We start from the raw sequence: 15134 nt of genomic DNA, 5'->3' as shown, positions 1-15134 counted from the left end.
AGTCAGTGGAATGGGAGTACAGCTAACAGGCCAGCAGGCTTCATTTGCTCATGTAATGCAGCTGTGCTCTCAGGTGTTTGCCCTCCATGCTTGCAGAAATCCTTTCGATGAGGATGAATCAATCTGCATCCGTTTATTCGTCCAGGATTGTATAATGGGAAAAGCTGCTTTAAAATTAAAAAGGAAAAAAGGCATTTCTTCTAAAAGAGGCACGTTCAAACCATTAAATTCAAACCAGATCCCAGAATTGCTGTCTACCCATCACCAGCAGCCAGTAGTATCTCATCTGTAACAAGGTTGGTTCATGAATCTTAGATCCATTTAGATTGGCGGTTCCATTTGGGTCACATTTGAATTGATTGTCATCAGCATCCCTTTCCCTTGTACAACACATTGCTCTGTATTGGTGAGGAGGCAATTGACTGTCAGAAAATAGCATTGTTCTGTGCACCATTAAATTAACAGGCTGGCACTGCTGCTCACCAGGGACCCAGGAGACGGTGACTTCCAAAGACACGTGTGGAGCAGAGTATTTAGGAGGCTCCTGAGGATTAGTCTCTGCAGAGCCTTCGCCAAATGCTTCAGTGGGCTTTAAAATGCCACACTTTGATGTCTCAGGAGGACCAGACAGGAAATTAACTTGTTTAATGAAGCGCAAGTTATATTGCCTTGGTTCTGTGTGGACTCCCCAGCAGGGATTCAAAAATAAATGCAGGAGGCAGATTCAGAGGTGATGCCAGTAATTCTCTAGGAGTCTGGCTCAGAGCAAGACACAATCCATCCTGGTGCACATGGTAAGAACAGAGATTTCATCTTCATTGTTGCCGAGCCAAGTTGTCAGCTTGAATCAGGCAGTGGTATCACACCCATTGTCTTCCAACGAATCATTAGAGTCAGAAACACAGCCTAAAATTAAAACCTCAGGCACACCACAAGTTCCTACTAATTGCACTGCTGAAGGATCAGGTTCAGTGGGGGATTCAAAAAAAATTAACTACTGGTTGTTTACAAGCACCATTTTGGCAACCGGTTCTTCCGAAGTGGTGCGAACCCTTCTGAATCCCACCACTGATCAGGTTCCTATAGTATCTGCCCCCCCCCCCCCCAGCGATCTCAGGACCTAGGCAGGTTAATAGTGGTGAAGGCAGTCAGGTGCTTTGGACTTCAGACCTTCGTTTACATTTATATAACAATTGCTATAATGCTGGCCTTAAAAGCAACATATTGTTGCCTTCATCCCCATACAGTCAATCTGCCACAGCACACATTATTGTCAGAATTTTGAGCATTTGAAGTGTGTTAAGTGTGGGGAGAGTTTGGCAAGCAGAAGTGTGAGGCAGGAGAGATGGGTCCTTATTTTGCTGACCTTCTGTGCAGTCTGGAGATGCTCCGGCAGATCACCTGCAAAGTGTTCTCAGATTTGTTCCAACTTGGGCTCCTTCTGCACATGCAGAATAATGCACTTTCAATCGACTTACCAATTGTTTGCAAGTGGATTTTGCTATTCTGCACAGTAAAATCCAGCTGCAAAGTGCATTGAAAGTGGAAAGTGCATTATTCTGCATGTGCAGAAGGGGCCTTGATGTAGCTTCCTTCTCCCTTTTTATATCGGTTGCTCTGATCAACCTCCCCTCACAGCTGACCCTGCCCATATATTCTCTGAGACATGTGTGCAGTTTATGCCTTTTCAAGCAAAGCTACTCTTCAATAGAGACATACATTTTGTTGAAATTTTGAAGCCACAGGAAAGGAGTTTTATAAGGTGGAAATTGAAATATGTGCAATATTTTCTTTGTTGAACCTAAACTTATTTTACTGCTTTAAGGATGTAAAGTTAATAATAACTTTGTTAGCATATAACATTGTACTGGCTAACTCAAGAATTTAAAATAAATATAAATGTCTTAATTTTGTTCAAATAAAATTGCAAGTCGACTTAGAGAGTTTGTTGCAATGATTCTAAACAGTATTACCTAGGGACTGTGGTGGTAGAAAGTGCTGTTAAGTCACAGTGACTTATGGCAACCCTGTAGGGTTTTGAAGGTAAGAGATGCTTTGAGGTAGTTTGCCATTGCCTGCCTCTGTGTGGGCTAAGTGAGTTCTGAGAGAACTGTGACTGGCTCAGGGTCACCCAGCAGACTTCACATAGAGCAGTGGAGAATTACATCCGCTTCTCCAGATTAGACTCCAACACTTTTAAACACTACATCAGGCTGGCTCTGTCTAGCAATTATTCCCTTCCTATTCAGGACTGCTGAGATTCTCCACAGGAACCCATACAAATGTTTCCAACCAGAACCAATACAAACACTGTAAACAAGTCACATGAATTGCCTTGGCTTTATGGGCCCATAGGGTGGCCAGGGCCTCTGAATTTCATCTCTTTCATCTCTGCTGGCAGCAGCCGTTCTCCCATTTAGTGAATCTTATGAGTATCCAGTCAGACAAGTGAATGGCCATGCATTAGTTGAATGGACCTGTGCAGAGGCTGCCACTTAGCATAGTAGTCATATGGTTGCCTCCCCATCCGACAACTCAATTTGTTTTTGCTGTGCTGCTGAAAAGTTATCATTGCATTAGGGAACAACGCATCCAGACTGAAATGTGCATTTGGCAAAAGTTAAAGCAGTTTACATTACCCTAGCAAATGCCAAGTTGTCCATATGAATCCATATGAATCCATTCAAAGTTTTATCCTCATTTTGTATTGTGTGACTTGTCTCAGAAATCAAATTGTAACTCTTATTTGTAAATAATTGTATAAAACAGCTAGGACTGGTTAGTTTGTGTTGCTCAAAAAGAATCTTCTATGGGTCTATCCTTTGACTTGCTGGCTATTCTTCTGGCCAAGGAAGCCTTTCAAACTATAAGACTCAGATTATTGATGTAGAATACCAGAACCTTAGCAGTGCAGCAAATAAGTTCTTTTCTCCTCTTAATTTGTGGGTTCCTTTAAACATAGCTCAAATGACCTCTACCATAAAGATGTTCCCAGTCAACACAGAGCATTTTCTCTTGCCAGGTGCAACATGATGCCATCTGCGATTTTATCAGGGAGGTTCCAAAAACTCCACTCAGATAGGACCTGTCCTTGTAAGCAGAATTGTGTAGAATCCATATCCCACATTCTCTTTTACTGTCCCTTCTGCACAATTATTCAAGCTAATTTATTAATGCCTCTTTTAGCCTATAAGGAGGAGCTTTTGGATTCCCAAAAAGTATCCTTCTTTTTAAACAACTGCCAGCCAGAAATAACTGATAGCATTGCAAAATTCGTATACTGCACCATAAAGCTATGATCACATAAGGTTTCGATGTGAACCATTATGTGTATCTGGCTTTATATAGTGTCATTATTCTACCTTTATGCTGATGGTTTATGTCTGTTTGCTTTATTGATGTAATTTGCTTATTATGCCACTAAAGGATTTCTGAGTGTGTAAGCTAGGACTGAATCTCTTTTTGTGGAACATTTTTGCCTGTACAAAATTAGGACCCTTTCTTGGCAATACTGCAAGGGCAGACACACAAACAAAAGTTAAAATACAACTTTGCTTTAAAGGAGGCCATCTGTTTGCTCCTTTCTGACAGCACTGTGGGCAGTTTGATCCCCTCCTACTATTAGCTATAGATTTTTTTCCCAGGAGATGGGGAGAACTGTGCTGACCACAGTGTTTCAGACGGCCTCCTTTAAAATGACTGCAAGAGCCATTTTAAATGAGGCAATTCGCAGCACTGCGCCCTGTGCTGTTCTCCCACTCTCTTGGCGAGCATTTTCTCAGGAGACGGGTAACAGCACACTGCATATTATACTGTGGATCATCTCCTTTGAAGTAGTAACCAATATCAACCCCCCCTCCCCCAGCAAGAGCTTTTCCATGATTGGAGTTGCAATATTTTGCAGCAAATGTCAATTTTGTACAAGGGAGCAAAGACTTTTGTCCCCCAAATGGCATGTCTCATTATGAAAAGTGGACCCCCTGAAAATGCAGCACACTGCTAAGGGCGCGGTTGCCCTCATTCAAGGCTCACAGAATGGGATGCTCTGCTGTGTCACAGCCAATGAAACCACCTCTGAACTTGCTCATTCATTCTGCAGATGGGTCTGCATTGCTCCCTTTTGATAAAGAGTCCCTAGGAATGTTAAACTCTAATTAAAAATAACTGACTTTTTAAATATTAAAATTTTATTATTTACATACTGTTCCCATTTCATTCCTCTTGCTGCAGTAATGTTCTTCAAACAGCAATTAAATATGGGGAAGTTTTATCGCCACAGCAAAGGGAGGGCTGTTTTGCTGCAAACATTGGCTCCATGGTAGGCACGATGATGTACACATCCCTGCCAAATGGCGTAGCTGTAGGAAAACAATTACTAATTCTAAACCCACTGATTTTCCCATAACAGTGCTCAACATTTTAGTGGTCAGAGGCATTAATTAAACTTGTTTTTGTGGGGTTAACAGAAAGTAGAGATTCTGAGAACTCCTTTTCCCTGTGCCTTCCCTACATTTTCTTTAAATTTTTACAAGTATTATTCTAAAAAAATTAGTTTCCACATAAAGTTTTGAATTTGTTTAAGTATAATATTTAAATCATATGACTCTTCTCCCCTCAATCAAATCTTTCAGTTCAAATGCATGTTGCTATAGGGACATAAAATTAACATGGGGTGTATTGTCGAAGGCTTTCATGGCCAGATTCACGGCTGGATTCCCTCTGTGATACACCTCTGAAGATGCCAGCCACAGATGTAGGCGAAGCGTTAGGAACAAGATCCGCCAGACCACGGCCACACAGCCCGGAAAACCCACCACAACCAACTAACATGGGGTGCTTTAGTTACAAAATGTAAATGAAAACAAACAAACTAATCAAATCAAATTTTAAAGTATTGGATAATTTTCTGGAAAATGTCCTGGTTCTCATTCTTCCAGAAAACTCACATCACTGCAAACGGAGAGAACACCAACAGCTGAAAAAGTAGCCCTGCCTTTTTCTTCTTTGAATGTTGTTGTGCCATTTCCTTTGCAGCCTTTCAGAGATACCTACTAAGAAGTTGGCCCTAATCATTCCGACTATTCTGGCCAATCATAAAGATTCCTACTGTTCGTGTTGTAATTAATTCAATTCAAAAAAGCAAGATAGGATTCTTTCACTTTAGCACCCAGTTTTCCTACAGAGCACTAAAATCCATTACCAGGCTTAGCTTTTCAGTATAAGTTGAGGAGATACCGTGTGCTGTTTTCTTAGTAAACAGAGAGGAACAGAAGGCCTCAAGACAATGGTGAGAGGAAAGGGAGCAGGAGAAGTTCAGGCCGGAAGGAAAGACGACACAGAGAGGCTGGATAAACCGGCATAGAACTCATAGCAGACTGAAAAGGAGAGCACAGGAGTGGTGCAAGGCACTGGGGGACAAACATTAGTAGCAAAGCAGGGATTGAGAGAATATGAGAGAAAGGAGGACTGAGGGAAGGAGATGAAGGAGGTGATTGATATGTGATGAAAGGAAGGACCAAGGAAAGAAGAGGAGAATGAATCTGGACCTTGGGAAGGGGGCTTGAAGCAGACAGCAGTAAATAGGAAAGGGATTGGGGCAGAGGCGTAGCGAGAAGGAACTGCGCTCAGGGCACATGTTTGCCCTGTGCCCCTGCCATGCTCCCCCCGCCCCAGAATGCCCCAGAACACCCATGCCCTGCCCCCACCCCTACACACACCCGGTGCAAGATGCTTCCCCACCCCCTGGGCGCTCTGCCACTGGACTGGGGCAGCAGTGATAAATGTGGACTGAGGAAAGAAAAGCAGGGAAAATGGGAACGAGCGATAGGAGGGATTGAGGATAGGAAGCAATCAATTTGGAGCAAAGAGTTTTTGAAAATACACGCAGCTGCTGACAAAAATGATAGTTTAGCTGTAAAGAAAGCCACCCTCAGACAAGGTCTATAAGGACACAGAGGTGACAGAGCAGTGGGAAGCAAAAGGAAGCTCGGATATTCTTGAATCTTAAATTGGAAGTAAAAGCAATCTCCCCCCCCCCTTTTTTTTTTAGACTGGAGTTCATTTTTTAAATGCACATGTTCAGATTGGAAGCAGGTAAATAGTATCTGTCTACAAACTGCTGCCTGAGGCAACTATTCTTTATCATTCTTGCTAGTCATACTACTCCTTGCAGGAAAATTGGGAATAGTCTAGATTGAACCTGGTGGGTCAGGGGAGTTGTGTGTATTGCTTGGCACTGGTTTAAAACAACTAGCTATGAAAAAAGCATTGACGGGATGAAATCCAGCAGGAATATATCCTACATAATATTTCCTGAAGTGAATGGGGGTTATGTTGTTGAACCACTTTGGCTTGACTCAGCATGAGTTGTATAGGATTCATTTCAACCCAGAGGCCATTCAAGAGCTCTGACAATAACTACCACCTCCTCTTGCCTACCAGTGACTTACTGATCTATGTTGTGGTAATTTCAGTTGTAGGTTTTGGCACCAGTTTACAAGGAATTTTCAGTATTTTCTTATTGTTGTAGTATGGAAATACATTTTCTTGTTTGTTCAAATATTGTGTGCTGTTTTGTAGAATTGTATACTTTTGTATAATATTCATTCTCCTCCCTCACCCTCACTGCCCCTTCTTCCCCCACTCCCATTTCAGTGTTTTATTTTAACCAGAGTATTCTTACCCCCTTCTTCCTGAGTTAATTTTCACTTCTTGCACTTCCTGTTCCCTCCTTTCTTCATAGCTCCCTCCACAGTTCCCATCATGCACCAGGTAAGTGCCTCCATGAGGAGCATCACACTGTCATGGCCTCAACCGGAACAGCCCAATGGCATCATCCTGGACTATGAGATCCGTTACTATGAGAAGGTGAGCCGGATCTGCATCCCCGAGATTAGCAGCACTTTGGGCTCAAGACCAGCCACCGTAAGCCTAAATGTATTTGAGGGGATGGAATTGGGCTGGGCCATGACTTGGGGGTCTAAAGCTCATTGCTGTGTTCTGTTGTGTTGTGAAATGTTTCGTACTGGCTTGATCCAATAGCCTGGTTGAAGTCAATGGGGAGTCACCCAATGATTGCAGTTAGATCTGAGCAAAGCACTTTCCTTAGCAAAGAGTCCAAATATTTTTCCAAAATCTATACCAATTAAACTTGCAGCCCTCATTTGAACACTGAGGTGTATAAGATGGAGTAAGCTACTCCTTGTATTGACTTTCTCTGTGATTTCAGCTAAATTACATTGCCATACAGATTTATCACACCCCAGGATTCTTCCTGTCCACCCTACCAGGCATTTTCCCCCTGTTGAGCATGCATTCTGTCAGTGTGAACACTTCAGATACTTCTCTTTCCCGTGGACTGGTTCATCAGGGCTCTGTACTATCTGGCCATATGGTGGTACCTGGAACATAATTCCCTTGGCAGATTTATTTTACAGCCTTCAATAGTGCTCAACTCCATGCCTGTCACAGTATTCTACTGTTGCTGCCTGGATACTCCGAGCCCCACCTTATCTGTCCTCTTTAGTCCCCTGACATTTTGATTGCCTGGGTCATTTTGGTGTGGCAAAGAGGGATTTCCTGTACCAAACTTCTCTAAACTTTTCTGCCATGTTGTTTTAGACAATGTTGAAAATAACAGTCGACTGAAGTCAGGGGCTCCCCATTGGTTCCTGCTTGCTTGCTGCGTGCCCTTGTTTCATTTCTTCATATTTGTACATTATAGTTTCTGGCTGTTAATAGCTTGCTAGGAGTGGCAGCCTGCAGACAGGGGTAGCTTTGGTGACATATAGCAAATAGTTTGTCAGCTTTGATCTAGTCTCCTGTGTCTGTAATAGTTTCCTAAAGACAGAGATGACTCCTGTTTCATTTCAGAGCTGGGTAGATAGATTGAAGTGACTGAGGCTAAGAGTTAGTTCTGTCCATGAGTCCCTGTGGTACAGTATGAGTTATAGCAAATCCCAGCTTTCCAGACAGAAGTATCAACCGCAGTGCAACTGCAAACTTGGCATTGGTTATCACTGAAGATGTACTTACGCAGATATAGGAGGCCAGCAGCTTACTACCTCTTTGCACTGTCATATTTGCATTAAACCTTAGTCCTCAATATATCTGAGTGCTGTGGAGAAGGAAACACAGAACATATGGGATATAAAAAGAGAGACAGACATATATTGTTGCATGTGTTACTAATGGTAGCTAGAAAAATTTGAGTTAAAAATAGATAAGTGTGGGGGAAAGTACTGAAACTTTGTGATGTTTGATAGTGTGATGGTGGTCTAGCTGGGCATCCTGAATTCAAGCATTACTATAGTAACCCTGGGCGACTCATTGACTTTTGCCTTCAGTTTTCTGTCTGTCAAATGATTGTTTGGGAACTGAAGCATATGAAATAGTATATGACACTCTGCAGGCCAAAAAAAAAGGCTAGGGTTGAATTGTTTCTTCAGGCTTCCTTGTCACAAGACAATAGACTGTGATGGCTGGTATGCCTGATGCAGCCTTCATTGTGTCAGAACACCAGAGCAGGTTGTTGTAAGTGGAATTTTATTTGGTGTACCCCCTCCCTCATCACAGCCCAGTAGGGGTGAGGAACGGAAAAAAGATAATTTGGTGACATGCTAAATGTTGATGTTCAATTTTTTGAATGGAAAACTACAATTCCAGCAACAAACCTTAGCAGCAAAATAGTCTAGAGGGCTTTTTTTGGTAGCACCATGGTCATAGCACCATTTTCAAGAGAGGTATAGAACATTTACTAATGAAATAAATGATGAATTATTTAGAAGGCCCACACCCATGCATTCCCCCAATTAGTAGTCACATTTTTATATTGAAATATCCCTCCACCCCAGACTTCTGTTTTTATCATTATATCTTGATATAGGATACAGTGTAGGCTGAACAAAAATGATAATTGTGAGAGTGCTGTTGGGATAGCTCTATTTCCAGGCTGCTGGGCCAAATCACACATGCATGTAATCAGCTCAATAACTCATCACTTGGTGACTCAGCCAAATGTGTGAACTGCATCCTGTGAAAAGTACCATCTTGGGATGTTAGGTGATATGAAAGCTCTGTCTGCTGCATTTCATTTGTAATGGCTGTTTCAAATACACACTCCATCACTTTGTATTTGTATCACCTGAAGTAGTAAACTTGTGTATGTGAATTTGTGTCCAGCTTCATTTCTACTGTCCTTTTGAAAAGATGGTAGGCCAACAAAAATCAATATAGCCTGAATACTGAACTTGTTGCTCTGCAACTGAAAGCCTTTCTGCAGTCATATTTTTGTACACCAACAGTGCAATCCGCCTCAGTCAGTGGACTTAGCAGAGTGTGAGTCTGGGTAGGATTGTACTGTAAATGTACAGTTGTTACTTTGTTGTACACAGCATCCGTTTCCACTCTAGGGGGCACTTTTGTTGCAGGGATATCACATTTTCTGAACAATTCAAGATGCAACAGACTGTATCGTTCTCCAGCCAACACTATTGCAAATGTAGTGTGGAATGTGGTTGTACAAGTGTCTCCAGCATCTGCTGGCAACCTTTAATGGTACAATCAAACAGATGTATCAGAACTCTTTTTCTCAAAGGGTTGTACTATATTTGGTGCACTAATTTTTTAAAAAAATCTTCCTTGCTGTTTGGAGAATTATTCCCCACCCCCATAGGTCACCAAAACAAAAATGCTCATTCAGATTTTTTTTTAAAAAAATGGAGTATATAACAGCAGGAGAAACCATTTGCTCCTTTGTTCCTTTTTGTGAAGCTTTTGATTTATCTTATTTTTAATTGTGTGGAGACTAGGAGCTTCCCTGTTGTATTCAGTTATATGTGTCTATTTTTGAAAGGGAAGCTATCCATACAACATATGTTCCTTTTTGATTTCATGTCGAGATTACATCATAGGATGGTAGAGAGAATGGTTCTGAAAGGAGTATTGCCGATAGGTGAAAAGGTAGTTGAGGTGCGATTTGATTCTGCATAAAAGCCCCGACTTCATCAGTTCTGCCTCCCCTTTGCCAATGCAGAACACAGCAATGCTAGATAGGTAATGACACAAATGTTGTTCCCAACCATCAGGCCTGTCTGTCTCACGCATCAAGCCAGATAGAAAGCTTGCAGAAATGGCATCATTGCATGCTCCTTGAAAGGAACACCTCACTTTTCTGCATTTCCATTTCAACTTTAATGACTTGCCAGCACAGAACAGTTATGGAAGCAATGTTGTTTCCTTCCTTTGTACTCATACTTTGTCTTTATTTGCTGTTCCCCAAAGGACCACAGTGAGTACAACTCGTCCATGGCCAAGAGCCAGACCAACACGGCACGAATCGATGGGCTTCGGCCAGGGATGGTGTATGTGGTACAGGTGCGGGCTCGGACAGTGGCTGGCTATGGGAAATACAGTGGGAAAATGTGCTTCCAAACTCTAACGGATGGTGAGTGTGAGAGAAAAGAGATGGAAGAGTAGGGGATGGAAGCTGACTGAAAGAAAGGAGGAGGTTGCATTTTTCTCTCAAACCTCCAAGTTGTAATTGGATTAAATCAACATGTCTCTCCAAACCCTTGCCTCCCAGTGGGGTTGCGTGGGGAGAGCCAGGTGATTTACAGGGATGTTTGATTAATTGCCAGCTGGAAGACTAATCTGGTTGAAATCTCCTATCTCTGTTTTCTCCCTGAGCATCTGATTATTTTCAAAATGTTTTGCTTTCTGCATATGAATGGGCTCTCAATGTCTGTGTGCAAGCTCAGGAGATAGAAGGACTTCATGGAGTCTCTAGGCCAGAGTTCATTGAGTCCAGCCTCCAAGAAAAGCCACTATTTCTATTCATTAATTTCTATTCATTTAAAGTAATTGCTGCTATTAGATTTTAATGGGGTTAAGTTATATTTTGTATTTGTATTTATTTGCTGTCATTGTGAACAGCTATATTGTGAGCCGCCTCGAGCCCTTTGGGGGTGAGGCGGCCTATAAATCGAACAAACAAACTATTGAATAGTACAGAGAATTTTTACACAAGTGTAGGGCAGTGCACCATTCCCAGCAACTATTAAATTGCCATTTAGGAAGACAAAGCACTACATGGAAAAATCCAAGGCCTTGTCATCGCTGATAATTAGTGTATACTTAAGAACATGATTGCTCCCCATTACAACTTCACCTATAATGTCCTTTAACTCCTGTGATCTTATCAGGACACTGATCTAGAGTTAAATGTATGTCTTGCATGAGACATGGTGCGGGGCACGATCCCACTTGCAAACACTGTGCTTGCAAATGAACAAGTTCATACAGGAATTGAAGCCTGGCGGAGGAAAAAAAGTAGGCAGAGACAGTGGTCAGATTTTGCCACATTCAAACCATGCCACATTCAAACCATGTTGACTCTGAGCATATACTCATGATGTGTTTGTAGATAGGTAGCTTGTGTACATGCGGGAGCTGGTTTATGGTTGTGTGCTTGCATGTATTCCTATAGCCTACCATTGATACGCAGATTGTGTATGCAGAAACTGAAATTATCAGTTACCTTAGTGGAACCTATACGCATATTTAGTAAGCACATTGGCCGTCACTAGATGGAATGCAAGCAAATGGGGGCAGGGCCTTGTGGGCATAATCCCACTGCTTGTATGTTCCTAATCTGAATATTAAAACTTATGAGCAAGTAGGTTTGCCATGTTACCTAAGCTGACTACTCAATTGTCAACTCAGGCCTCATACCAGCTGCCTGGACAAATGCAATAATTGTTCCCGTCTTCAAGAAAGGCGACCCAGCCAACCCTAGCAATTACTGGCCTATTAGTCTCTTGTCATCTATTGTAAAACTCCCTACTTACTGCCTGGACTGTTGAAAAGAAAATATTAGGACCCAAGCAAATAGACTTTAGGAAAGGCCATCCCACTATAGAACATAGCTTTGTTCCTAATATCTTAATCTCTAAATATTTTAAGAAGGGCAGGTCCAATATATTTGCAGCATTTCTTGACCTTGAGGTGACCTTTGATTCAGTCTGTACAGAACTGCTCTGGCAAAAACTGGAAATATCAGGCTTAGAGTCCCGTCTGCTGATGCTAATTAAAGCTCTCTACAGCAATACTATATGCCAAATCAAATGCCCCCCATCAGGGATGTTGTCACCTAAAATATCAATAACTAGAGGTGTCAAACAAGGCTGTGTTCTTGCCCCTGTCCTCTTTAACCCGTTTCTTATTGATCTCGCTCCTGCTCTAAGTGAATTTAACTACCTTAGTCCAACCTTAAGGAATGTGCCACTTCCCATTCTTCTGTATGCAGACGATGCACTCCTAGTAATTCTGACAAATACTTAGGTGTTTCCTTTGCCCACAAAGCCTTCTTATTAAAACAGAGAGAGCTTACAGCAAAGAATTCCAAGGTCACGACAGCTGCCATTCTGAACTACTTCTTTACTAAAGGGGGTAAATATAACCCAGCGGCATTAAAGCTATTCAACCTGAAAATAATTCAGCAACTGCTATATGGGATCCCCTTGTGGATCAGTGGTTGGGACCCCTCCCTAGAAAAAATCCAGTTGAGTTTTTTCTACCAAATCTTTGGAATCCCACGCTCCATGACATACACAACTCTATGTTTAGAAGCAGGTCAGCACCAATTAGTTACAAGAGCCAGGCTCCTAACTGTTAATTTTTTGACCAGGCTCTGTTTCACCACTGATGTAAACAGTTATCTCTCTTTGGTTCTCCCCGAAATCCAGTGTTCCAACTGGTGGAGTCATGTTGAGAAAAAATGCTTTCCCTTGGTCTTTCCTGGGACTTTTTGCTTATATTAGCCCCTAATGAAATATTTCAAACAATAAAAACCCATCTTTTTAACCAAGAATACTAACTTTTTGTCCAAAGATTTGGGGTTTCATGTTCATCTCTATATTATGGTATCACTCCCAAGTTTTAGTGTAATATTTCCCCCCTCATTCTGGGAGGCTTCTTCCATGGAGACTCTTTCAAGGCCTAACAAAGGCCTATCTTTCAATGAGTTCCTGCCTGTCTAATTTCAGAACATTGTAATTGAATAAGGAAATGGCGAGCATGCTTAAACACTGTATGACTGAATAGATGGATATTTTCAAAAAATGAAATTTCCTCATACGTACAATTAGACAGACCAGAAGAAAAACTCTGTCAGATACAAGCAGCTAATTGAAACCTGACAAGAATTAATACTGTGCATTATTAAATAATAATTGATTGTTAGATGAGAATTTTCTCAAGATTTAAGCATTAGGCAGGAGATAAAGCTGGTTATCAACAATTAGGTGCAAAAAGGGAACAGGAAAATTAAAAGTAGGTGTGAAATATTTCTATTTGTATTAATTTATTTTAAACCTATGATGTGTGTGCTGTGTGTAGCTTGTGGGCATTTCTGGGAGGGTGTCATAATGTTAATGAAATTATTATTTTTAACTGTTGCTGTCCACAAATCCATTGTGGCACAGATTCTACATGTTCCTATATCTGAACAGCTTATCAAGAAAATCAGAGAGTGGCTTACAAAGGATATTATTTTCCATGGTCAAACGAAGAGCATCTTCTGACTAACTTGCGGTTCAGGAGCTGGCAGAGCTGGTCTCAGGGGTGATGTTGAGCCCCTAGGCTGATTGCCCTGAGGGACTTCAAGATTCATGCTGAGGCTGCCTTATCAAAAATTACATAGGATTTCATGGTTTCCATGACAACCATAGGCCTGTCTCTGGTAATAACTGGTCCTACACATTGTGCAGGTTGATCTGGTATTTTGTTCTGGGCAGGAGGGATGTGATCTGAGGGTGGAGGAATTGATTATGGTTCCTTTGTTCTGGACAGATCACTATTTGCCTGGATGTATAGCCTCATCCAAAGAGCCGGGTAGCTGGATGTGGAATGGCAGCCACGCTACCCTGCCATTTCCAAGGGGTCTTTCTGATGGTATGGGGAGGCCAAAAAAAACTCCCCACTGCTGGAAAGTCCCCACTGGGCTTAATGGACTTATGCCACCAAAAAGGCCACTGACGTAACAGGTGCAACAGTCAGGTGGAAGCCGATTAGCATCAACTTCTCCCATGTTCTACTGCCATGGAGAGTTGCAGCAGCTGCCTGCTGGCAGATCCACACCCACACTTGCTGGGACAAGTGCCCAGGGAGGTCATATCTGCTGGCCCAGAAGTAGTTAATGCTTTCTTAAGAGAAGGGATGGTTGCCCTACCTTGAAACAGACTGTGGTGCATCCATTTGTAAAGAAACTCATCCTTGATCTAGGAGAACTCAATAACTATGGACAAGTCTCAAATGTTCCATTCTTGAGCGAGGTGACTGAACAGGTGGTAGCTGGATAACTCTAGGACTTCCTGGCTGAAGCAATTGTTTAGATCCTTTCTAATCTGTCTTCAGGCCTGGCTGTGGGATTGAAACAGCCTTGGTCACTCTGATGGATGAGTTGTGTGGGAAGATGGACTGACAGAGCATGACTTTCTTGATTCTCCTGGATCCAGAGGTGTACCAGGGGAAAATAGTGCCCGGGGCAACACCTATACTAGGCGCCTCCCACAACTCCACGTCCCCTGTGCCCCACTTACCTTAGCCAGTGGCTGCTCCAGCACCAGCAGTGGTCCCGTAGCAACGGTTATATCTGTGCCCTAAACTGCAAAATTATTTCCAAGGATGGCAGAAACTGGTTGTAAGAGGGTGAAGTGCTGCATATGGACCAGGACCAGGGAGCCTGGATTTAAATCTCTGCTGAACCATGAAACTCACTGGGAGACTCCGAAAAAGAATTGCTACTTTATTATGCCATTCTGATGGGATGCAAATTTGATAGATATATGTTCAGTAGAGATGAACAATTAGTGGCAGGAGCTGCTGTAAGCAGGAAGAAAGATTATAAAAAACTCTTGTTCTTTTCCAGATGACTACAAGTCAGAACTGAGAGAGCAACTGCCGTTGATTGCTGGGTCTGCAGCTGCAGGAGTTGTCTTTATTGTCTCCTTAGTAGCTATTTCAATTGTTTGCAGCAGGTACCATTTGCCACATTATATAATTAAGGTTTACTTTCCGTTCTAAAAAGTTAAATTCTCCTGGTGAAGGACGTGGGCTTGTCTAAGGGGGGAGTTATG

The 15134-nt window shown here is 42.2% G+C and overlaps 1 protein-coding gene across 4 annotated transcripts in view; it reads left to right on the top strand.

Annotated features, from left to right (window-relative positions):
* EPHB1 (EPH receptor B1) overlaps nt 1-15134 on the top strand; it is a 387492-nt gene that overhangs the window by 302851 nt on the left and 69507 nt on the right. For 2 of the 4 annotated variants that reach the window (XM_048506774.1, XM_048506776.1), the window contains exons 6-8: nt 6743-6867; nt 10282-10444; nt 14927-15035. In XM_048506774.1, the coding sequence (XP_048362731.1) occupies nt 6743-6867; nt 10282-10444; nt 14927-15035 (397 nt within the window). Of the gene's footprint in view, nt 1-6742; nt 6925-10281; nt 10445-14926; nt 15036-15134 lie in introns of all 4 variants that reach the window. The other 2 variants (XM_048506775.1, XM_048506773.1) reach the window with 1 other exon arrangement.

The sequence above is a fragment of the Sphaerodactylus townsendi genome, linkage group LG08 (assembly GCF_021028975.2).
Source record: "Sphaerodactylus townsendi isolate TG3544 linkage group LG08, MPM_Stown_v2.3, whole genome shotgun sequence".
Classification (NCBI taxonomy): domain Eukaryota; kingdom Metazoa; phylum Chordata; class Lepidosauria; order Squamata; family Sphaerodactylidae; genus Sphaerodactylus; species Sphaerodactylus townsendi.
This window is presented reverse-complemented; position numbering and strand designations above follow the sequence as displayed.